The sequence below is a fragment of the Lissotriton vulgaris genome, chromosome 11 (genome assembly GCF_964263255.1).
Source record: "Lissotriton vulgaris chromosome 11, aLisVul1.2, whole genome shotgun sequence".
Lineage (NCBI taxonomy): Eukaryota > Metazoa > Chordata > Amphibia > Caudata > Salamandridae > Lissotriton > Lissotriton vulgaris.
Genome location: NC_141699.1, coordinates 1109383152 through 1109408653, shown reverse-complemented (window position 1 = coordinate 1109408653; position 25502 = coordinate 1109383152). Strand labels below are relative to the sequence as shown.

Below are 25502 nucleotides of genomic sequence, written 5' to 3'. Positions count from 1 at the left end.
TTTTGTAATAACTTAAACGCCCAAGGTCCCTAGTGTGCTACCTTCGGGTTCACTTGTTTCCTATAACTGGAATCTGCTGCAAGGCACCCTCGAGCGTGCAGTCACAGTATTTACACATTGCTGGTTCTCTGGCTGTGTATGAGAGCACCAGGGGTTGGCTATAACATAGCTGATGGGGCGTATCAGGAAGTGATGTCAGAGAATGATCGGTTGCGGGTCACATTAGAGATTGTCATCCTTATATACTAAGATGGCCGGCGAAACACACATTCACACTTAGAAGTGCACAAACCAGTCCTCCTCCCCCTCCCGTGGCCCGCCCTTCCCTAAGCACGCTGGCTCAGCCAGCAGGTGAAAAATGACGCGATGACAGAATATAGTTTTATTTATCACTTGCTGACTCAGGGCCAATTGGGCGACTCGCCTCCGCCATTGCGGAGGAGCCGCCTCTGATTATATATGACACACTGATAGCCCTTAAATATTTACCCTTGAAAAGGGGGGGTGAATTATGAGTTGTTTATCCAGTTAGTGTAGACTTCCTGTACCTTTTCCTAATTTGATGCATCCAACCTGGCCTAGCAGTTCCGGCTGGGCTGTTCCTGTGGGGAGCAGGGTCAAGACGGATTTGCATATAGCTGGGACTGAAATGGAACTGGCAGCACAAGAACGATGGATTTAGGCCCAGATCTCTTTACTGGGGTCAATGTTTGCCATTGTGCAGCATCCTCTCCATCAATTGTTCTTTTTGCATCCATGTGGTGAGGCCTCAATGGCAGATTGTGCCACTGGCCAAAGCCTTATTCTCCCATCTGAGGCTCGATAGAAATTGCCTGGAAACCTCAATGCCAGGGCAGTAGGTGGGACAATACAATGTGCTTCTTTAGGAAGATTTTTTAGTGTGGTGTGGGAGTTTCTTGTACAAAATTATTTTAGTTGCTGAAGACCCTCCACTTTAGAAATACAGTCAAGTCACTCAACATAGTTGGTATGGCCTTTATTTTATATATTCCCCCCCCCTCTCTCTCTCTCCCTCCCCCTCTCTCTCTCTCTCTCTCTCTCTCTCTCTCTTTCTCTCTCGCTCTCTCTCTCTCCCTGTCTCTGTCTATCTCTCCATTTCATGTGCTTTCTCTCTTGAACTCTGCCTTGCTTGCAACCATCTCTCCATCTTTCTTTATATTTGTCACTCAAATTGGTAACTTTATTCTGGCAGAGGAGAAGTATGTTAACAGAGTGTAATGCAGAAGCATACCTTTTCCTTAAAGGGGAGAGTGTTCCAGTCACAAAGATGCCATTACCTGAAGCAGACAGCTCCAAGCCCTGGAAGGTGTACAGCGGAGAAGATTATAAGAGGCACGTCCTGTTCTGTGGCACCAACCTCATCCAGAGCAAGGCATCTGCTTCCGGCCCCGCGAGAGCCGTGGTCCTGCAAACTGGTAAGTTTCCCAAATCATCCTTGCCTTTGTCTGTGATATTAGTCCCATTGAGTCTTTTTGCAAAAGTGCAAATTGTGCACTAGGTGTCCAGTGGCCAAGGATGCAGGAATGTCTCTTTCAGGGTAGGTATATATGTGTTAACATACCTTCATGGCCATTGGCTAGGTCACTTTCGCATGTCCTTTTATCATACCTGCTAGCATGCAGATAGATTCCTCATTGAAACATTGCACAAAAACACAAGGCAAATTCACCTGCACCATTTTCTCTGCTTGTCTAACAGGGAATAGAACAAACAGTATCTGCACAGAATACAATGCAAACCTTACACCCACTATTTTGTTCCATTATAATAAATCCTACACTTTTTAAAATATTAAAGAAAAAGTCATGTTTTGAGACTAAAAATGTAGTAAATCAGTTTCCTAGAGTTTTTTGTTGGTAACCTGCTATTTATATGTAGTTACTTGAGAATGTGTCTTGCTATTCAGAAACTATATAGTCTATATAATATTGTTTCACAGTCGGATACTAACATATTTGCCGAAATGCAAAGACTGTTGTTGAAATACAGAGTGAAACAAAGTCTATTTTTTATCCAGTGCACGGAGCTAGCAGACATTGGGGCACATGTACAAGCCCCTTTCCACACCACAACGTCACTTTTACGGACCGTGTGGTGGCGATAGGGGCTACGCCTTATTTACAACGCAGCCTTGCTTTTTGCACCAATAAATAGTTTTAAAGATACATTTGATTCACTTCCTGTCACACACTTAGCGACTCATTTAGGGTATTTTGGTGTAGGGTTGCGCGTCCCTACACCAAAGTGGAAAGGGCAGGAATGAGGCGTATTTAACCCCTTCCATGCTGATGACGGAACCGCTCCCCTAAACAGTTATTTTGCTGCCCCATCCACCTCCTCCCTACCCTCTGTTTTCTGAGTCCATGCCTAGCCCCTTCCTCTTGCCCTGCATGGTTTGATGTGCTACAGCTACCTTACATGTAGCCTTCCATTTAGCTCAATGTTTATGCCCACTCCTTCTGCTCTCCGTTTCCCAATTCCTTGCAGCATCATTGTCCTGCTGCTTAGCCTATGTGCTTATCTTGCTGTCCCTACTCTCCTTCCCCCTGCCCTCCGCTGTCTGTGTGCATGCCCCTGCTCAGGGGCGTAACACAGGCCCCGTGGTGTAGGGGGCACCCACGCTCCAGGGGGCCCACTGTATCACAGCACTCTTGCCGGAGAGCTCTTGATTGAGCCCGGAGGGGCCCCTTCACATTCCTTGCAGGGAGGTCCCCTCAATTTTCCTTACGCCAGTGCCCCTGCTACCTCCTTACTGCCCACCATATCCTATGGACCGGCCATCTTCCTGTCTACTCTGAGTGTTCTGTTGATCTGCCACTGCCCCTCCCACCTGCCTAGCCTGGTCAACGGCTGCCGCCTGTCCCTGCCACCTCCACACCTCCTGTCCATGTTCCATGCCCTTCTCCCCTCCCACCTGTCCTCCATGGTCCATTTTGCAGCCACTCCCTTCTGCCCTCCATGCTCTGTTTTGCTGCAACTGCTCCTCTTGCCTGTCCTGCATGGTCTGAAGTCTCTTCCTCTGTCCTCTTTTGTCTGTATCCAACCCCTGCCCCTCATTTCTGTCCTCCATAGTCTTTTGAGCATGCTCTGTCCCCTCCCTCTTGCCCAACATGGCTGTTGTGCTGCCACTAACCCTCCTACTTTGCCATGCAGGGTCTTCTGTGCTGCCACAGCCCCTCCCACCTGCCCTGTGTGGTCAGCTTGCTGCCCCCGACCCCGTCCTATCTTCCCCCTGTTGTCTCTGTGTGTGCCATTATAGTCTCACTGTTGCCCTCAATGGTGTGTTGTGCTTCCAGTACCCATCTCCGTGTCCTCCATGGTCAGCTTTCTGCATCTTCCCTCTATTTGCCACGTGCAGACCCTACCCCTCCCTCATGCCCTTCATGGTCCATTATGCTGTGAAGGAGCCTGGTTACACGTTATAGATTCACTCTGGAACCATAGGCCGATGTCTCTTTTTGTCTGCATGAAAGTCTGGAGGGGAGGAAAATCAATAGCCAAGAAGTATAAAACTCTTATGACCTCGGCCAAACAGGAATGGGATGATTCTATTTGGGAGGATCTCCTCAAAGCATCTAGGGAGAGGGATCATTGCACTTTCTGGAGCTTGTTCTCCAAGCGTAAAAAATCTGAGAAATCCCTAAATGATCACTACCTAGATGAGAACACCTGGTGCGACCATTTTGCAAACCTTTACCAATCTAAAGAAATGATTATACCTAAAGGCCCAGAGGAGCTAGATGCAGCATTAGAGCTAGGGACACTTCGGTTCAGCCAGGAAGAGACATTGGTGGCAATCCAGGCAGTTAAGGCTGGAAAAGCTCCAGGGCCAGATAAAATCCCAGGGGATCTTTTTAAACACGACACGGAGGTATGGTGCCCGTACATACATTTTCTTTGCAATTCTATAGTGGCAGGAACACCAATCCCTGATACCTGGAAGGGGGCTGAAATTGTTACTATTTTTAAAAAGGGGAACCGTTACAAAAAATTTTTGCCAGACACATTTTAAACCGACTAATAGAATGGATGGAGGAGGGTAAAATTCTGTCCGAGTATCAGGCTGGGTTCAGAATTAAGTCAAGCACAGTAGACCAAGTGTTTAGATTCATGTGTATATGTTGGAAATACCTAAATATAAGGAAGGGCACACTGTATGTAGCATTTATGGATCTACGGGCAGCTTTTGATCTGATCCCTCGTGATCTAATGTGGTACACTCTGGGGGCAATGGGAGTCCCTTCGGAACTCTTAAGAGAACTTATCAGGTTACATGTAGATAATTATGCTAAAGTCCGTTGGGGAAGTAATGGGGAGGTAACAAAAGCTATTCCAGTTTGTAGGGGGGTACGGCAAGGATGCGTGCTGGCCCCCACACTCTTTTCCCTCTACGTAAATGATATCCCCTCATATCTATCGAACTGTAACCATGATTCCCCTAAACTAGGAAAGAAGGTGGTCACTGCTTTATTGTTTGCTGACGACACGATACTTATCTCTCAAACCCCAAAGGGCTTACAAAATTTGGTTAACCAATTTAATAAATATTGTGATGAAAAGGGGCTAGAAATTATTTCTTCTAAAACCAAATACATGGCCCTGAACCCACAAAAGTCCTTCAAAAAGAATCTAACACTACACAATGAAAAATTGGAGTATGTGGATAGTTTCAGTTATCTAGGCATAACGATAGACAGTAAAATGACTTGGAAGGGCCAGTTGGAAAAGAGCAGACTGTCTCTTAAACAAAACTCACTTCCTATCCTGAAAATCCATGGGGGGAGTCTCTCAAAGGCAATATCACCAGCCCTAGATGTATTTAAGTCAAAAGCACAATCTGCGGCGCTTTACGGTGCAGAAATCTGGGGACCTTATTCCAGTAAGAATTTTGAGAGAGAAGAAAATAACTTTGTACGTCGTTTACTTAGAATTCCTAACAGAACTCCACTTCTCCCAACATTTTTAGATATTGACCTCAAGCGTACAGATGCATATGCAACTTTAAGACCGCTCATGTACTGGGTTAGACTGTGGACTACGCCTGAGTTGTCCAGTTATAAAAATGGGTTAGTGGAAATCATGAGTATGAATTCCTTTAATGAAATTAAATGGTTAAACCACATTTGTTCTTGGTGCACTAAATTGAGGCTAGCCCACTTTTGGAATAATCCCTCAGCTATGACTCCAAATTGTAAACAGCAGCTTAAAAATGTATACTGGGCTTTTGTGAATAACGAAAGATCGCTTGACCCAAACACCGGTATTCTTACACAAAAATTTATGTCAACTAAGGACACTCCCTGCTTCGAACAATTTATGGATGAAATACAGCCTCCACTGACAAAAACTTTGTTTTTGAAATTTAGATACGGAATATTACAAATTAATTCAATAACTAGCAGATGGAGGAACAAACCGGACTGTAATCTTTGTACCTTGTGTAACCAGGAGGCAATTGAAACTACTAGCCATGTGTTTTTCTTTTGTACTGCATATAAGTCTGCCAGGTCCAAATGGATTAAACCACTATGTAAAAACTTGGGGATAAGACAACTTATCGTAGCGGAACGTATATTCGCCTCAAACACCTCGAGGCTGGTGGTATTTACTTTGAGCAGGTATTTATTTAACGTTTATTTGATTAGGAAGAAACATGGGCTATGTATATAAACTCTCCAATCCGTTTATTTTATATTGTGATAATATTCGTGTATATTGTGATAATAGAAATTTTATTGAAATGTGAGTTTTTATGTACTTTTATGGCTTTTAGCCGAAATAAAGTTTTTGAATCAATAACCAATCAATTATTACAGTTCCAATGAACTATGACTCAGAAGAATCACAGACTCCCAATCAAGTTTATTTTATTTATTACAAAGCCAAGAACAATTGGACTTGCAAACACCTAAAGACGAGTGTGTAGAAATACATTGGAACTAATACAAAGCCAAACCTATGAGTGAAGTTAAGATGGTGCAACATGCACAGAATAATCATGTCAAGAATCAGGATAGAGAAGATGATGGCTCCAACATCCACATTCCCCTTCATTGGGGGTTTGTAAGTGAAAAGTATTAGTCTGTCCCCACTCTCCACTAACGTGACATACCTACTTAGCGTTCTCCAGGCAAGTTTGGTAAAGGTGTCAGCACGTGAAGGCTTCCTAAGAAGTCCATTCATGTTGGAATCAAGTTGCATAAATCTACAGAGCTCGTTCGAAGATGGTCTCTCAATCAAGGCAAAGCAGAAGTCCCCGGACTCCGTCCCTAACTGTAATACATGAACTTCAGGTAGCGTCCCAGAATACATTGCAGCACCACCCCATCCAAGCAAGCCACTTCCTCATAGGTACTTTTCCACACAGCAGTGATGCACCCAGGGCTCAGATCGATGACCTTGATTACCGGGCTCTCTTGGATGAGAAAGAACACTGTCCCTCAGTATCAGTATCGCCGTTCAATGTATCTACTCCTCCCTAAGGCCAACTCCTAAAACAAAGACATTATTCTAACTAGCAAGGAGGAATTTCTCCAACTGCAACTCAAACATGAGAAAGAACAAATTCCAAATGCACATGAAATTCATTTGCGAGTCAAATATGGAAAAATACAATTCAGGCCAACATAAGAAATGGCGCATCATTTCGGAAAGCACATATTTAAATGAACGCTATTACTGAACACAATCAAATCAATACATTGCATAAGCACATTAATTACAAAAAATTACTGAACACAATCAAATCAATACATTGCATAAGCACATTAATTACAAAAAATTACTGAACACAATCAAATCAATACATTGCATAAGCACATTAATTACAAAACCATTTGTTATCTACATATTTGCAATGTTGATTTCTTCATCTTATGCTGAAATATACCTAGCACTTCACTTTTCACGTTATCACAGTACACTATCTAATGACTCAACGTTAGCACAATAAAGGATTATATGCGGGCGCCAACTACCCATGATTATAATGCACCTCTACAAATGGAAGAGCAGATCCCGCTCTAACAGCTGCAACTGCCCTCCTGTCTGTCCCCTATGGTTAGCTTGCTGCCCTTCCCTCCTTCCCCTCTGCTCTCTGTTGTCCATGTGCATTGCCGCGTTCCCTCAATATTGCTTTCCATGGTGCATTTGCTGCACTGCCGCCCTGCTTGCCCTGTGTGATGTATTGGACTGATGCAACCCCTGATGCCTGCCCTGTAAGGTCAGTTTGGTGCCCCTGCCCCTCTCCCTCCTAACCTCTCTTATCCGAGTCTGTGTCTCTACCCCAATCCTCCTGCCCTCCATGATCCAATGTACCAAACTTGCCAACATTGTCAACTTGGTAAGAGGAAGCTTTTAAAAACAAAACTGGGGAATTGATCTTCCCCATTGACTTACATTGAAAAAGAAGAGATTTTAGGCAGGAGTCAAATAAAATATAGGCCTTCTGGGCTTGAAAACATCAACAGTCTCCTGCCTGAATCGGGTCTGTTGGAATGTATGGTTGTACTGCCACTGCCTCTTCCGTCTGCCCTGGATGGTCTTTCATAGTGCCACAGCCTCTCGCGCATGTAATGCATGGTTGGTTTGTTGCCCCTGCCCCCCTTTACCGTGCCCGCCATTGTCGGTTGTGTTGCCACTTCCCCTCCCACCTGCACAGCGTGGTCAACTTGTTCTCTCTGCACCCTCCTCCATGAGAGGGTTTTATTCCCAAAGAAATTAATGTTAGTGCTCAAAAAACTAAAATGAGGACATATTTTCTGGGTTCTCAAATAGTAACAAAGCACTTTTAAATACTTTGCTCTCTTTATGTTTTTATATCCAGTTGATCACCTAATTATATGTTACACTTAAGGGAGAGGCTGTGAGATTAGAGCCAAAGCTGCAGACTTTGCAAATGGGAAATCAGGTTCAAGTTTTGGCGTAGCTCGACGTCCTGTGATTCTGGGTAAATAACCTAATCTCCCCATGCCTGAAACCAAAATGAATGTGTCCTTGTGTAATGTAACTGATGCTCATGTAAAGCGCTCATATACCTTTGGTTAAAGTCTGCACTATATAAAACTTCAAAAGAAAACTAAATAATTATGAGTTTTGCACACTTCTGACACTGGGCTACACTTGGGCTACATTTTGGTGATATTTGTGCTATATTAGGACTCTTTTTTTCTCAGGTGGTCTTCTTGGAAGCCGCATTTGTTATGAAGCTCCCAAATTTCATCATTTACTGTAGTATCCTCAATACACAATGCTTTCAGTTTTCCACTTTGATCCCATCAAGATGGTGTTCATTTGTGCCACACCTTTGGCATAAATTCAGAATATTAGCACTCTAGTTGCTCATTAGAACACTATAGTAAAACTGCTAATCACCGGGGAGTTACCTGTAAGTCTGCTGCTGGTGCCGAAAGTGCATATTTCGGTCTGCATGTGTGCATATGTTGAAAGTGCATGTTTCGGTCTGTATGTTTCAGTTTGCATGTCAGAATGTTTTAATGAAATAGGAGAGGAAGATTTGAGAACTCACTTAAAATTTGTCCCAAGTTTTCTTTCAACAGAATTAACTATAATTTCAATGACAAACTGAACCATCTCCTTTTGTTCCTTTCTAAATTAAATGTTTTAAGTTTTACCAGTCTGATTCAAACAGCATGGCTTCACATGTGCCATACGTTTGTTATAAGTAGCACCGTTTATGCTCTAGTTGCTCTTTAGAGCACTCTGGGAGGCTGCAGCAGAACACAAGGGACTCAACTTCAGCCTTTCATATGGCTGAGAAAGATGGTGTGAATTTACAAAAAATCTGCTCTCATTTTAGCTTCTGGAGCACCTTCCATAACCTCTATGTGGACATCATGAGAAAACATTTGCCTCTCGTATTATCACTCTGTCCTTTACTTCATCAGGGTTCAACACAGCGAAAGGTGATCTGGTGAGGTCCATTCTCTATCCCAAGCCTGTCAATTTCAAACTGCACCGAGACGCCTTACGGGTCCTCATGTGTCTCTTTGGAGCGGGCGTCATTTCAATGATCTACTCAATTGTGATATATGACAGGGCAGGGGTAAGTGATGTTTTCATTAAAATACTACTTATAGACATAGTTAATTCTATCCAGTTAAACATGCAGCATCTTCAGTGGGATTTAATCAAGAAATTCACTAGTGCCATCTGGAAAAGAAATACATAGGGCTCAAAAAGTTTGCTTTGCTCATATGTCCTGGGTGATGTAATGTAATGTAATGTAAGAGATATTTCTATCGCGCAACTTTCACTCCAAGGAGTATCTTGGCGCTCACACAACTCAGATGGAAGAGTTGGAAGGAAAAGGGATGTCCTGCATTCTACACCACAATTACACCAAAGTCCTACATGTAGCGTCGGGCAAAGAGAAAATCCAAGTTTTTAATGCCTTCCTAAAGGGGGCTTCTTGAGAAAATGAGCGTAAGAAGAGAGGGAGCTTGTTCCAGGCCTTAGTGCCCAGTACAAAGAGGGATTTGCCACCTTTAGTGGCCAGCTTGAAACGGGGGAGGGTGAGTAGGTTCTGGCTGGCAGACCTCAGACAGCGCGTCGGGTGGTATCTTTTAAACCCATTGCGTATATAGATTGGGCCTCGTTGGTGAAATGCCCTGAAGGTAATTAAAAGAAGTTTAAACAAAATTCTTTTACCTATTGGCAGCCAGTGAAGAGTATTGAGTGCTGCTGAGGCTGACGACTTGCGAGGCCAACGCAGTACAAGGCGGGCTGCCGCATTTTGGACCATTTGTAATCTGTGGAGGACAGTTTTATTAGCTCCAACATATAATCCGTTACAATAGTCCAGCCTAGAACTTATTAAGACCACTGCGACTGTTTTCCTTGCCGATAATGGAAGTAGATCGAAAAACTTCCTCAGTGCTTTTATGATCTGAAAGCACATGCCTGCCACTGCTACAGCCTGGGGCTTAAAGGATAGTTGGTTGTCAAATTTGATGCCCAAATTGCGGGCAGAAGCAATTGTGTTGGGGGGTGCTTCTGCTTCCGCTGGCCAGCACATTTTTGGGGAAAAGAGATTGTGATTCCCTATTGGTAAGATTTCTGTTTTACCGGCGTTGCACTTTAAATGGTTGTTAGTCATCCATTTAAAGGTTGCTGCAAGACATTCCTTGAGATCTTCTTCGGCACCTAGCCGCTCCCTATCCAACACCAGTATGAGTTGAGTGTCGTCAGCGTATGAAATGGAACTGATCTGGAATGACACGATCAGTTTCACAAGGGGTACCATATACAGGTTAAAAAAAACAGGGCTCAAACTAGAGCCCTAAGGGACCCCTGAGCTGACGTCTTTGGCCTCAGACTGATATGGGCCCAGCACTGTAACTTGGCGTCTATTGGTAAGGAAGTTCCTACACCATGCCAAGACCTGTCCTCCTACCCCTGCGGCAGCCAACCGGTCCACTAAGATGGGCATAAGAGGACCCATCTTCCGGTACAAATGAAAAATAATTTGGGCAGATCGTAATATTAAAAACAAATTGGGGAGGGTCATGTTTAATCACTTTAAAATGTATAATTACCTTCTAGGGGATGCACTAACCATATGAGTGTGACAAAATTCTGCATTAAAAAGCAAAGAGCAATGGACAACTAGTTTGGGGTGTTTTTCATACTCCCAATAGAATGTTATCCTAATGTACGCTTTCTGATTCTTTTTTTTCTTTTTTTGCACAAGACATTAAGGGGCATATTAGCAAGAATCTCGTTAAAATTATTGCCGTTTTAGAGGCAGGAAACTGCAGCTAAAACGGCGATAATGGGCTTGCTAATATGTGTTGTAGAATTTCAATAGAAGCCCAGGTTAGATGTGCAGGACATCTAACCTGGGCTTCTATTAGAATTCTATAATGCATATTAGCAAGCCCATTATCGCCGTTTTAGCTGAAGTTTCCTGCCGCTAAAACGGCGACAATTTTAACGAGGTTCTTGCTAATATGCCACTTAATTGGAACAAAGCATTAACTATGTTGGTGCCAGACAGAGAAAGAGAAAACATGTTGGCTTTCTTCTCATTGTCAGATTTTTCTATTGCCAGATAGGTAGCCATACATAGTTTTTCGCTTCATTGAAGGTCAGTCCCTGTCTTCACAGCCATACACTGAGAAGGGTCCAGTCATTACTACTGGTCTTAGCTGCACTTCCATATTGACCACGAGGGCCACGTTTGCGTGAATGCCCCCTTGAAATAAAACTCAACTCCCCATGCATAGGGAGAACCACTTAGAGGCATGGTGGGGAATTGCCAGAATATAGTTGAAAAAATATTGTGATATACGAATATTGTGTGAAAAATATTGTCAACTCTGAAACACCATGGGACAGAATATAGAAGGTAATACATTTATGTTTTTTTAAAATAATGTTGCGTATAATATTGTTTAATTTTATATAGTTGTATAAAATATTATGTTTTAATTAATGTAATACATATTAGTTATGGAATCATATATGGTTTTAATGTATTTGTATTTATTTTTTAGTACAGTTTGTGATTTTTAATGTGTAATTTATTATACAAAAATAAAATTAGACATTTGGTAGTGGTCTTTTGGGTTCGTAGGGGATTAGGGTGGAAAGTTATTTAAAATGTATATCATTATTTAAATTCATAATTGGAATGTAAAATAGTTTAATAACTGATAGCTTTGTAAGTTATTTAATTGATTAACTGTTACATTAATTATACTTATTAATGGTTGCTATGTTCTTTTAGTTATACAGTTGTGTACATGGATCCTATAGGTATTTTTGTTTTAATTTTAATTGTTTAATTTGTGATTAATATTAATATTGTTTCATTGTGGTTTGGCCTAACAGCGCAGCTGTTGCCTACAATATTGTCAGCATCACGTGAGGAGGGCTCTTCATCCACCCACATGCTGGGATCCGGGATTATATGTTTTGATTGGGCTGAAACCGTGTGCTCCCACAAAAAACTGTTTGCCCTCCACCGGCCGTGATCATTTTGTTGATTTATCCAGCTGGCGAGCTTCAACTTTCAGGGACACACCCATGGTATTATAATGCTGTGATGGTATCTTAGATAACTAGATAATTTATGGTATTTGTCTTTCTCTGACAGCAGCAACAATTTCTCTCCTGTTTTGGAGATGAGATTGAAATTTGAGTTGTAAATCATACACCTACATAATCAAATACTCCCTCTGGTTTTGCTTACATTGGAGTGGGAATAGTAAACTAAACCTCTACATAGTCCAACACTTTCCTTACTATTGTTTAGTTCGGACGTTTAATATTTTTCAAAAAATCCTAAAAATATTTGTAAGAATAGAAATGGTGTGAATCTTTATTTATATTTTAATTTTGTTAGTTTTGTATACATGCTAATATTTTATAAAAATTAGATATATTATTTGTTATATATTTTGTTTTTGTTATTAACCCCTTGCATGCTGATGACGGCCCCCATCCTTCATGCACTACGGCGCTCGTGTGCTGATGACGGCTGGGGGCCGTCATAAACCCACCCACTTGCAATTTTGCCGCACAGGCGCAGAATCGCGGCCGCATGCAAGGGGTTAATAACAATCTCATGGTAGTGTTTTATTTGTTTACGTGTTGCTTTCAATTCAATTTCAATCAGGGACCGCTGACTCCTCTTAAACAAACAAAATGGAAAAACAAACTTTTTATGTTTTTAAATGCAGTCCTGTTTCCTTTAAGGAAAATTGGCTGCAATTAAAAAAAATGTTGCTTCACAATAAAAAAATCACAGACATTGTGCTCTGTTAACCTGAGCAGGCCACCACCCCTGGGATGACTGTGATTCATGGTGGGTCACAATTTGCAACCTACTCATTAATATTCATGAGGTAGCTTGACTGGCAATCCACTATGATTCTGTGTTTTGTGAACTGACCTACTACTAAGGGCCTGATTCTGATGCAGTTAGGAAAGCATTCCCACCTAGAACCAGATTCTGATGCGGTTAGGAAAGCCTCCTAACAGCATTTGCTCCTTCCAAATTGGATCGGGAACATGTCTTACCGACCGAGGGCCCAATTATGATGCGGTTAGGAACATATGCTCCTTTTGAAGTCAATGGGAGTCCAACCAAATCAGTGACAAAATACTATATGGTAAGCCCTAATGCAGACATGGGTTGTTTTGGATTAAATATTACCAATTTCACAAAGTCAAAGGAGAATTGAAATTCTTAATATGTGCTGAGTAAATTCTTAAACAGTTCATGTAATTACTGTTGTCTGACAAAGAAGATTTACTGTTTTCCTCTGTTGTAATTACAGCAAATAAAAGTCCCCATTTATAACATTGTAAGACCAAAGCCTCCAAATCATGATTGCATCTATTCTCCCACACTGACCCCAGGGAGCTTGCCATCATTTCTAAAGTGCTTTAAGCTTTTTGCTGTCAGTATGTCAAATGAATGAGAAGTCCATTGAAAGAAGAATACCTTGAAGTACCCTCTAAAATGTAGTAAGCACCAGCTTATTGCCTTCTAAAAGCATAGCATTGACTTAAATATTTCATATAAATGAATATGGTCCTTACTCCCCCAGGTACCGGCCAGGGTCACGACAACCATGGCACTCCTCTTGATGACTGTAGCAGTGCCACCTGCTCTCCTGGCTGCTTTAGCGGTGGGTGACGTGTACGCGCAACGCAGGCTGAAGAATAAGGGCATCTCTTGCATCAGCCCTCAGAGGATCAACGTATGTGGGCAAGTCAACCTTGTCTGCTTCGACAAAGTAAGTACAGCTTTTTGATATCCTATTTCACCTGTTTGCAGGCCCATGAGCTTTGATATATATTGAAGAGGAATCTGTTACCCTTAATGGCCGAGATAGGATTGGATTTGCATTGAGGGGCTGAGATGATGGACACTTACCACTAGGGGTTGGCAAAGATTTAGATCTGCCCACAAAAGTCAGGGATATACAAGATATTTGAGTGTGCCCCCATCAAACCTGATGGTTTTGCCATCTTCACCTGAGGCATACCTAAAAGAAAACTGACCAATCTGTCCATGATGTCCACCTCAAAGGACATTCTGTACCAGGAAACCACTGAAATGCCTTTACGTGAGGACAGAGAGAGCTGGAGAATTGGCAAGGTGAGAGCTCTTGCAGGGATAGCAGACAAGGAGACGCAGAAGGGGTAAAAGGCCCGCTGTGTCCTTTACCGTGGTGGCAATTAATTCCCACTGCTACAAAGGGTCCTTGAAATTCCCCATCACTTTAAAAAACAAAACAAGTACATGCTTTATAAGGGGTCTTGAAATACATTTGTTCTTCAGAGGACTTTGTAGCTTTTCACACATCATAGAACAGGATGGATGAAGACAGTGTTGGAGAGCACTCACAAGCTCTTTCGCTAACATTGGCTCTAGAGTATTAAGTTCACTTCCATATTCATTTAAAACATTGTTTCTTGCAGCTAAACTGGCAGATATGTATTCATAGGGTTTTGCCTGCAAACACTGGCAGAACTATTACTTGGTAAATCATTTTCAAAAGAGGGGCAGAATGGCAGTCTACCCTGTAAATTTGGGGACGTGTTTCTAGAACGCATCAGTGATCGACTGCAGTTTCACTGCACCCCGCCTTCTCCTCTGAAGGATTCCAGGATCTCCAATCATTGCACATTTAGTCAGGTAAAAAACATGAATTCACCAGTGCTTCCTTAAGAGGGTGTTCCCTCATTTGCATAGGGGTGTGGGCGCATGCATATGAGGGAATCCCTGTGCCTCTGCACCCTCACCATATTACAGAAGTGGGCGCAGAGGCAAAGAAGCTTTCAGTCAGTGCGTCTCCTGTTTGCAGCCCTTTGGTGGGGATAGGGTGTCCAATGAACCCCCCCCCCCCCCCAGACAAGTGGCTTCAGTCCCTCACTGCGTTGGTCTGCAAGGGGATCTCTAATCTCCTTTAAAGGTACACGGGGCTGCCGCCTGCACTGTGCAAACACTGAGTGGCTTTAAAGCAGCTGTTCCCATTTTCACCTGAGTGTGCTGCCCTGGTGCCAGCACCAGTTCGCCACTGTCCTGAGAGCAACACATTCACTAACATGTAGCGTATTTTCCTGGTTAGCGCTGGGCGCACCTTTTGAAAGGTGTGCCCATCGCTAGCCAAGAAAATGCAACACATACATAATACGGCCCCTCGTCTGCTATGAAATACCCACAGCCAGGTAACCAAAGAGCACTCACGAGCTACCGTTGGAGACCCATCTTAGAGGCATATTCACGAGCCCCCTGAGTGTCACATTTTGTGATGGCACAAATCACAAAATCATACTCATGAGGCCACATATCAAGCCTCCTTGCATGGCTCATATATATGAAGTACAGCAAACTGCTGTGCTGCCTTACTCCGCGCCAGGGAGGCGTTCCATGGGGGTTGTGGTGGGGTTTTCCACGCAAAACCTATGGATTTTGACACTTCTTGAGATTTAGGAGAGCATGCAAACCTGGGAAGTGCAAAAAACTGCCTTCTGGAGCGTTTATTCCTCTTTCTATGTGTGCTGCATTCTTATTGCGCCCCTTCCTGCACAAAACAACCCTGCTGACAACACAGACACCCTTGCACCATGCTGCAAGGGTGCCTACGTTCACCCTGGGCTGTTGAAATGGCACCAGCACAGGGGGAAGGACAGGAATGTACCGTATTGCATAGATACAGTGAATTCCTGCCTTTTTACTTTGGGAAAGGGCAGCGCAACAAGCTGACTGGCTGCGCTACCCTATGCCACATCCCTATAAATGAGGGCCTCTTCTTCTATGCAATGCACCAAGTCAGTGTCAAACATCCAATCAATAAGGATTTCTAAAGTGCGGCATGGAGTTGCTGGCTGCTTTGCAGAGAAAGCAGTAAAAAATGGGGCAAAAGCAGCAGAAAGCACTCAGAAAAAAGGGGGAGCGGAAAGAGGAAGCAGTTAAAACGAGGCAAAAGCAGGAAAAGTACTCAGAAAAAGGAGGAGAGACAGGAGAAAACAAGGTGAGAAGAGAAAGCACTCAGAAAAATGAGGGAGAGGAAGGAGAAATAAGTTAAAATGAGGCAAAAGAAGCAGAAAGCACTCAAAGACGGGGGAAGGAAGGAGAAAGCAGTAAAAACTAGGCAAAGGCAGAAAAAAGCAGTCATAAAAATGGGTGGAATGGAAGGAAAAAGCAGTACAAATGTGGCAAAGGCAAGAAATGCACTTGGAAAAATGGGGTAAAGGAAGGAAAAGCAGCACAAAAATGATGGAAACACAGGAAAAGCAGTTAGATAAAAAGGGGAAAGAAAGGACAAAGCAGAATAATTAGTTAAAAGATTGAAAAGCACTCGGAAATATTTGGGGAAAGGATTAAGAAAGCAGTAAAAACGAGGTAAAGGCAGGAAAAACACTCAAAATAATGGGGGCAGAGAAAGAAGTAAAAAATAAGGCAAAAGCAAGAGAAAGCACTCAGAAAATGGGGAGCTGCATCACAGGAGAGCTGGGCCTTGGGCCGGTCCATCTCAGAATCTGAGGAGCCTCACCGGTGTAATGAAACTTAAGGGGGCCCCTGGAAGTTACGTCGAAGGGACCCCTCTGGGTTTAATCCGGAGCTCTCAGCCAGAGTACTGTGCCATGGGGCCCCCCTGCAAGGTACGTGGAGGGGCCCCTTCTGGAATCAATCAGGAGCTCTTGGCCAGAGTACTGTGCCATGGGGCCCCCCTGGAGCTTCGCCCCCCCCCGCACCTCGGGGCCTGCAGGGGCCGGTGTTATGCCACTGATCAGCTTGGACTGGCTTGAAGGCATTATGCATTTGCACTTCATTTTAAGAGAGGAAGCTACAAGCATGAAGGTCCTTTGCAATTGATGGTATGTCAAAAGTAGGGAATTCAAATAAATAAAGAAAAAAAATAAATGTAATATCTGGACAGGAGGAGGAAAAATGAAGAATCTGCAATCTGATAAATGTATTTGAAAACAATCTGCAGTGGTCACAGCGGTTTAGAATGGCAGCTGCTTCCTGGGCGGGGCTCCAGGAGCTTCCTGTTCAAAGCAGAGACAAGCAGGGCTGTCCCATGGGAGATGTTTGTTCAATCAATCAATCAATCAATCAATCAATCAATCATTTGTAGAGCGCGCTACATACCCGTGAGGGTCTCAAGGCGCCTGGGGGGGGGGGGGTGGGGGGGGGGTATGGGTGGGGGCTGCTGCTACTCGAAGAGCCAGGTCTTGAGAAGTCGTCTGAAGGCCAGCAGGTCCTGGGTGGGGAGAGTGTTCCAGGTCTTGGTGGCGAGGTAGGAGAAGGATCTGCCGCCGGTTTTGTGGAACTGTGGCGAGGGCAAGGTTGGCTGAGCGGAGGCTGCGGGTGGGGGTGTAGAAGCTGAGTCGACTGTTAAGGTATGCTGGTCCGGCGTTGTGTAGGGCTTTTTGTGTGTGGATGAGGAGTTTGTTGAGCCTCCGCCTCCCAGAGAGAGGCTCAATGGACCCCCGGGTTCCTTCTCTGTGGCATCATCAGATGTCCTTTCCATGATGCGCCCGCGCTAAGGGCTGGTTGGTTGAAACCATGGGAACCTGAATCTGGTAGTCTCCATGTTTAGACCAATCCAATCACAAACAGGCTTTGGGTCTGCATCCTTGATGTTGGATAATCAGTACATTTATAGGGGACTCAACACATAAATGAAAGAGAGTTAAGGACGCAGGCTGGAGAGAGATGTTGCAACAGGTGGCGGCTGGATCAGATGACATTGAAAGGTCGGATAGTGAGGTCGTCCTTTCTGGTTTCCTTCACCTGTGACCAGGACTTTAAGTGGGATGAAAAAACTGGGGGTCTCTTAAAGGGGTGTGGCCAATGTGTTTAAGGGCGTGGTTTAAAACATGTCAGCCAAAAATCTGTGCTTAGCATAGTGTGCCGCCCGACTTGTATTATGCTGTTTCTGTCATTGTATCCAGATATATGATACAACAAGTAACATCATACCAACAAGTCAGGACTATTGGCTTTGTCAATGGTTGTTAGTTGCAATAGATAAATAAGCAGCAACTATGGCTTGAATATAATATTGAAAAGACTGCCACTTAAAGCCCTGATGACATCAGAACAGCGTTGCTGCTCCTGAGTTTCAAAAAGAGAAGGGAAATCCAGAGAGAAAATGACTCTCTTTAAAGGATTTCCCTTCCCCTACAACGTCCTAAGACGTCATGCCGTAACTTCTCCACTAGTGAGAAGTGAACAGTGTGAGCATGCGCACATCGATGTGCCTGCTGTGATTGCAGTCTGGAAGAAAATGGACCGCCTGTGCCAGAGCACAAAACCGAGCCCGATAGAGATCCGTTTCGAGGTCTCCTTTAAAAAATTGCTGGTGCTCAGCACCGGTGAGACCCGGCCCACTTAAAGCCCTGCTTTTGACACATTTCATTGATAACTCTGCTCTATGCATGCTGCTCAGCGCTCTGCCCTGGAATCTTCCTCACAAGGCTCTTCCTTGAAGAGCTGGAATAAGTAACATTATTTCATATTCTCCAACAGACAGGAACATTAACAGAAGACGGCCTGGATCTGTGGGGCCTCGTCCCCGCAGGAGAGAACGGGTGAGTTTGGTTATGAACAAAATGTACAGTTGTGTATGTTTTGAGGAGACCTGGGGTTTTTGCATTAGAGAACGGGAATGTCGCGTTCCTGAATGTAAGTAACATTTCCATCATCAGCGTATGTTCATTCAATGTGCGGTGAAAGGACGTCTATAGATATAGGGGCAGATTTACAAGCCCCTTGTGCCTCTTTTACGCCACTGTTGCGTCACTTTTGTGACGCAGCAGCGGCGCAAAGCCAGCGCCGTGCTGCAGGGTATTTACAACGCGACGCATCTGGGAGATACGTCACGTTGTAAAGCCCCGCACCACATGTAGGCGTTCCGGCGCAGGGGAGGGGGGCGTTCCAGGGCAGGAACCCCTCCTTAAAGTGGCTAAGTAAAATCTACAAGATTTCACTCAGTCACTTTTAAGACCGTGATGCGTCAAAACCCTGCGCCTGCCTGAAGCAGGCGTAAGGATTGACGCAGCATTGTAAAAATAGGGCACCCCCGAGCCTTGCTGGAGCTGCGTCGCTCTTGCGACGCAACTCCAGCAATGCACCGCCTTTCCACCAGGGGATGCAACACGCATCTGCCCATCCGAGCGCCACGGTGCGCCGCATTGTAAATGCGGCGCATCAATGGTGGCGCACGGGTGGGCAGATGCGTCGCAACTCTTCTGGCGCATCCCTGCTGATTAGCAGAGATGCGCCAGAAGTCGTAAATCTGCCCCATAGTTTACCCTCTGGACCTAGTAATAACCACAATTTAAGTGGAACAGAAGCTCTAAAATACCCACGAGAGATTAAAAGATCTTTACAGAGCTGTAAACGATGAAAGGAGCGCTCTCCCGGGTGTGAAACGATCTTACAAATAACACCGGGCGAAAACGCCAGCGGAGAGCCAAGAAGAATTGACTCAGCTGCTTTCAAGCCAAGAGCAACGCTTTCTAAACCCCTGCCTCACTTCATGGCTTAAAACCTCAAGGCAGTCTGACAATAAATGGGCTGTTTAAAGACAGAACAAAGACAGCTCAACACCTATTGTAAATACCACTGTCCTTCTGGCTTAAGACTCATGGCTCACTATGTTAATTTAAAAAAATGTGTATGTGCACCCATAATATGGGAGTCCACCCAGGGGGGTAGATTTATGGATTTCCTTCTGAGACGAGCGAATGGAGCAACAAAAACCCAGCCACAAAGGCCTCGTCTGGGTAGGAAAGAAAAGGCCAGAGCGCCTGCACAGGCTTCAATACACCTATAAAGCAGGTGTGACGTAACGTATATAAAGACATCTGGGACAACTAGCCTTTTTAATCTCATGAGAATGCTCTGTTTAAGCTTGCAGTCTGAAATGTACTGGGATGTGAACAATGTTTGCACATAAGTCTCTTTTTCCAAAGCTATATAAATTGTGATCCATAAAACAAAGGCAAGAGGGCAGTTTACAGACAGGAAGAAAGTTAGTGAATAACGTAAATGTCATTGAAGAGACATATCATTCAAGATTGCGATTCAAAGTATCATAAACAACTAGAAGGAAGAGGGAACACTTTGCTGGAAGTACACCAAGTCAAACACTTAAAACTTTGCAGAAATGCGTCAGCCAAACAGAAGGGAAATTCACATGAGCGAATCTGCTTGATTTTGAGGGGGGGGGGCGAGGGGGGCGGCTGCAGAGAGATCATGAACAGAGAGTTCCTCATGGTGGAATTTGGGAAAGGAGCAAAAGAGACCTGTATAGAGGGAGAGAGGAGAAGAAACTGTTTATGAAAGTGTTGAGTTCCAGAAAGTGCAAAGGCAGTCAGTCCTATATGATGGTGAGTAAGACTCTCTGGTGATGGATATCAGTGTGAGCCGACACCTGTCGACACAGAGAGGTATCATCCCACACTGGTGGACAGAAGCGCCTTTGCTGAGTCACTATGATGCCGCCCGCCTTCATACAGATGCTAATGCTGTTCTTATTCCATTAAAACAACATCATTGACTCTAATAAGAGGCAAGCCTGAGTCCTCACTATTGTTTCTGTTTCAGTTTTCAGGCTGTTCACAGGTTCAGCTCTGGTGCAGCCTTACCCTGGGGGCCGCTCTTGGGAGCCCTCGCGAGCTGCCACTCACTGATGGTCATCGATGGAAAACTTCAAGGAGATCCGCTGGACCTCAAGATGTTTGAAGGCACCTCTTGGGTAACTAGTCCTTCATAGTTCATACTCACCATCACACTAGCTTAGAAAAGCGAGACGTTGTGCCCCTCATCTGTAGATGCCACTGGCTCTTGCAGGAACCGTCTCAACCGGAGCACCCCTTGCTGTGATCTGCATCTGCCACCGGTTGAAAATGTAGAAACCATGCGCTGATCACTCAGATATCATCTCCCCAAGATCAATATAGTTATTCACTTTATGTTGATCATTAGTAATACCCATTTTATTAGTGTCAATTCCATCATGTTCAGAATAAGAGGTCACTATTATACGACAACGCACACACCACCTCAATAGATTTCATTTTGTGTTATACAAACGTATCTCCCAAACCTCTGTAAGGCTGAGATAGAAGTGGAATAGCGTCACATAAAAAAACCCTGTCACCCATTAACCCCTTCACAGCGGGGGTAATTGCCTCGCTGTGTTGGGGGGCGGGTTGGTGTAATAAAGTAGAGTTCATCCAGAATAAGGTTAACAAGTAACATTTATTCGTGACAGGTGGTTCCAAGCTCTAAGTTCTAGCATGGAACCAGGCCACCACACAGAGACAGGTCATCACAGTTGGCACGCACAGCGCCGCGTGCTCATGACGAGCTCAGATCGTCATGAGGCACAGTGCTCGTGTGCTCGTCATGACCACACCCGTTCCTGTGGAACGTTCAGCACACCAGGGGAATTATCCCCGCGTGTGAGCGTTCCACGGCTCATGACGAGCTCAGCTCGTCATGAGCACCGGAGCACCATGCCTCATGACGAGCTCAGCTCGTCATGAGCACGGATGGGGTTAAGAGTGTGCCACCATGTCAGAACCGTTTTCTTCCTTAAAGCCACTCCCATGTGTGATGCGGGAGCGTGATCCTGGAAAAGAGAAGCCGTGGCTGCGGGTCCATGTTTGGTAAAAGTATATTAAATGTTCCACATGTGCCTGGAGTTTTTCCCCTTGTGCTGGAAATATTTGTGAAATGTGCCTGTCCAAGACTGCCATGGTCTACCTGATGGATCCAGAAAGGAAATGTGTTATTGGTCCAACCCTATTTCCACACGCTAAGGCCCTGATTACCAGTGTAGGCGCTAGTGATTGTGCGCCTGATAAATACCATTACTATGGGGTGCGTTATTTATCATGTGCGATAGATACAACCTTTAATGAGTTTATGGGGAATAACATGCAGAACAACAAAATCTGTATGATACCATATGCTTTTCCCTGTTAAATTTCAGCAGGTTCGACCTGCCAAAATGTAATAAACCTTCAGGTATTTAATGCAGCTGATAATTATTGGATATATTAAATACCTTTTAACTTGTAATTCCAAATCATGTGTAAACAGGGATACACCAACCACAAAATAATCAGGCCCTAATTGAGATGGGTGACACAAGAGGTAAGCAAAAAGAAGAGTTGCTATTCTTGGCACCTGTCTCCTGACTATCTCCCTCTTCGTCAGTCCCCATATATTCAGGAGGTATAAGGATCATGGAAAAGGCAGCATGAGTCTTTAGTGGGCTTGGGCACCTTGTGGATTCCCTTTGTTACAAGCTACCTGGAAGGTTGGTGGTCTGTAAAATAGTAGTTTGTGATTTTCCTAATTGGCTTCATCCTTCCCAGGGAAATTCCGCTTCATGTGCCAAGGATGTCACACGAGTCAGGCAAAAGTGTCAAGGAGCCACAGGGATGAATCTTCACTACCCCCAAACGTAACTGCTAGAACCAACGGCAGATAGCTAGACGTCAGCTTGAATACAGTGAAGTTATTTTGATCCTGTGTGGTGTGCTCAATTGCTGATCAGTATCCTAAATGATTTCCTTCTTTTGCTGCCAGGAGGTGCAGGATCAGGAGATCAATGAAGACATCGAAGGGAAGCAATCATCATCAATGATTCTCAAGCCCGGACCGAAGGCCGCCAGGGTACTTACATTCTATATGTGCGCAGAATTTTACGTCCCAAGAGTCATTGGAGTATTGTTGAACGACTGTTAAGAACATTTATATAAAACTCTCAATAGATAAAAACCATCTCAAACTGCTATTTGATACTATGGTAAAAAGATAACTGTTTAGAAAAATAAAATTAACCTGGTGCTTGTGACAAGGGGTCCTTTGCGCTGTCCACAGTACCTAATGGAGGAAAGTGCTAAAATACCTCCACCCGCTAGAAACCAACGCTTTTAGCTTAAACCATGAGCAACTGCTCAGAGACTCCACAGTTATGGAGGCATATCATTGGGAGTGCAAATATGACAACCAAATCAAACCACATGTGAATGAGCAAAGAGCTCATAATAACACTTTTGACACACCCCTGCAACTGACCCTCTGAAGCAAAGGGATCCTGATTGAAGAACACCTGAAAGGTCTTACAACAGGGCCGGCTCTAGGCATGTGCAAGCTGTGCACCTGCACAGGGCCACCAAACCCCAGGGGCCACCACACCAATATATATCCTTAATATATGAATCCTCTGAGGATGGATACATATTTGCGTGGTGGCCCCTGGCAGGGATTTGGCGGCCTCCGGCTCTGTTCCACTTCCAAACACCCTGACCCCCTCCCCTCTTTACTGGCCTGCGCGCTCCGCCCCGCCCGGACCACCTCTTCCGGGCCCCCTACCTACGCTCCTTGCCCAGGGCCACCATGAGCCTAGAGCCGGCCCTGCTTACAACACCTATCGGATCCTACTGAAGGTGTCCGCCTCCACAGCACTCTAATGTGACTGGCAGGAAGCATATAACATTCTCTAAAATGTCCAAATTAAGAAATGTGTGTATGTCCAGACAATACCTGTGGACTGCACTTCAGCTACCATAACTGCCAATGAAGATATTGAACAGGAGAATATTTGGGGTGGTTGCGATTATTGGTCGTGCTCTAGATGAGAGTTGGGGTTTGGCAGAAATCTTCCACATTATAAAGCCTGTTGAATCCACCGAACGCAGGAGCATTCCACCCCCCACTTCAGACTTCGGGGTAAAGCAAGCCCATCACCCATCGGGCGTGGAAGGTAGTGCATGATTGGCATATATCATCATTCTACGTTGCCTATTAGCATTTGCCCATTGTGATTGGCCAAAACATTTTATTGTTTCCACCAGTTGGAATGTCCAATAGTATGCACCCCAAACTTAAGAATGTGAAGCATTTATCTCAAATGGGTGAAGTGGGAGCAGGAGCCTGCAAGAGTGAGATAAAGGAGCAGGGAGTGTCGGGTGGAGTATTATGGAGGCATGAGGTGAATTCGGGACTATGCAGCCTTGGTATTCCGGGTGCAACATTTAATACCGCTGGTCAAAGACTCCTGAGCAGCAGTTTGGGCAAGAGCACTCACTGTTTTACAAATTAGGTACTGAGAACTAGGAAGTTTACCAAGGAAAGGCACCTACTGCATGCGTCACTTCCGAATATGATCGTATTGAATTAAAAGTGCTGAATTTAAGGAAGGAACCACTTCCTGTAATTCACGCCACGCTTGGGATATAGACATTGATGCACTGGCATCTACCAATCGGCCTGTGTCGATGGCGTCTGTGCCATAATGTTAATGTTAATGTTATGGGGCATTTGTACCAGCACACGGCTACTCCAAAGAGTGTTCCGGCGCTAAGGAAAGAAAAGAAAAAGAAAATACCCTGGAAAAAGAGACACAGTAACTTCCACTCATACAGAGATCTCATTATTACTGGAACCGCCAGATCTAGAGTTGGCGTCTGAAGCTCAGGAGCACTGCTTCTTGTCTCAAGAGTAAAGCTACTCACTACCACCTGAAAGGAGCGTCCACCCTTCCTTGCCCTACAGAATTTAGACATTACCAACAAATGTTGGGTTGATGACCTCAAGATCCTAGATGAAGTATAGGGCATAATTCTTTTTCAAATATACTGTGCTCCACTGTTGTGCAACGCCTTGAAGGCCAACACCAGAGATTTAAAATCAACTCTTATTTTTTACTGATAGCCGATGCAGTGATCTCAGGTGACTCGTCATGTGTGTCAAGGGTCGAGCGTGCTGGCGCAGCGTCCCTTTTTATTTCTTCCAGAGCGACTAGACCGCCCCACAAGAGGAAAAATGGTAGTTCGGGAGTGCAAATCAGGCAGTGAGCACCCCGGTTCGAGTCCCCGCCTGCCCAGCGTTTCACATCACCCCCAAATCAATTCCCACAAAGTTTAAAAACAATGTCCCAATAAAAGGACTGACATTTTTTTATTTTTTTAACCTGTGTCTCTGCTCAAAGGCTGAGAGGGTTAGAATACGTGCAAATAAGTCCTACAAGAAAACAAGGAAGGAGCAAAAATAACTCAAACTAGGGACCTAAACCTCTGACCTGCTAGAGGAGGGGGGCAATATCTGATCCTGCACCTTGTAGGACTCAGGGAGCTACGACCTATTAATGTGGTCAATCATCATGTATGAATGGCATCCATGGCACCAAAGACTTACATAATGATAATGAGTCTCCGCCGGGAGACATACTTGGTGAGAATGGAAGCCAATAAAGGCCATAAAATACAACTTTTAAAAAGAGTCCATAACTGGCAAAGGAGAACCAAAACTTCTGAACTGCTGGAGGTGGAGGTCCAATCTCTGAGAATGTGAATGTTCTGAAATCTGTAGATCCAGGTGGCACCTGATGCTACTAGGTAGGAATCTTTCGAGATGTCAAGGCTATATATCAGATGTGCATGGGTGGCAGTGATCACATATATATATATAT

The 25502-nt window shown here is 44.4% G+C and overlaps 1 protein-coding gene across 1 annotated transcript in view; it reads left to right on the top strand.

Moving 5' to 3' along the window:
• LOC147684255 (putative cation-transporting ATPase 13A4) overlaps window positions 1–25502 on the top strand; it is a 291659-nt gene that overhangs the window by 149885 nt on the left and 116272 nt on the right. The window contains exons 10-15 of the mRNA XM_086942617.1: window positions 1266–1436; window positions 8928–9085; window positions 13599–13787; window positions 18539–18600; window positions 20621–20771; window positions 22616–22702. Coding sequence (XP_086798743.1) covers window positions 1266–1436; window positions 8928–9085; window positions 13599–13787; window positions 18539–18600; window positions 20621–20771; window positions 22616–22702 — 818 coding nt within the window. The remainder of the gene's footprint in view (window positions 1–1265; window positions 1437–8927; window positions 9086–13598; window positions 13788–18538; window positions 18601–20620; window positions 20772–22615; window positions 22703–25502) is intronic.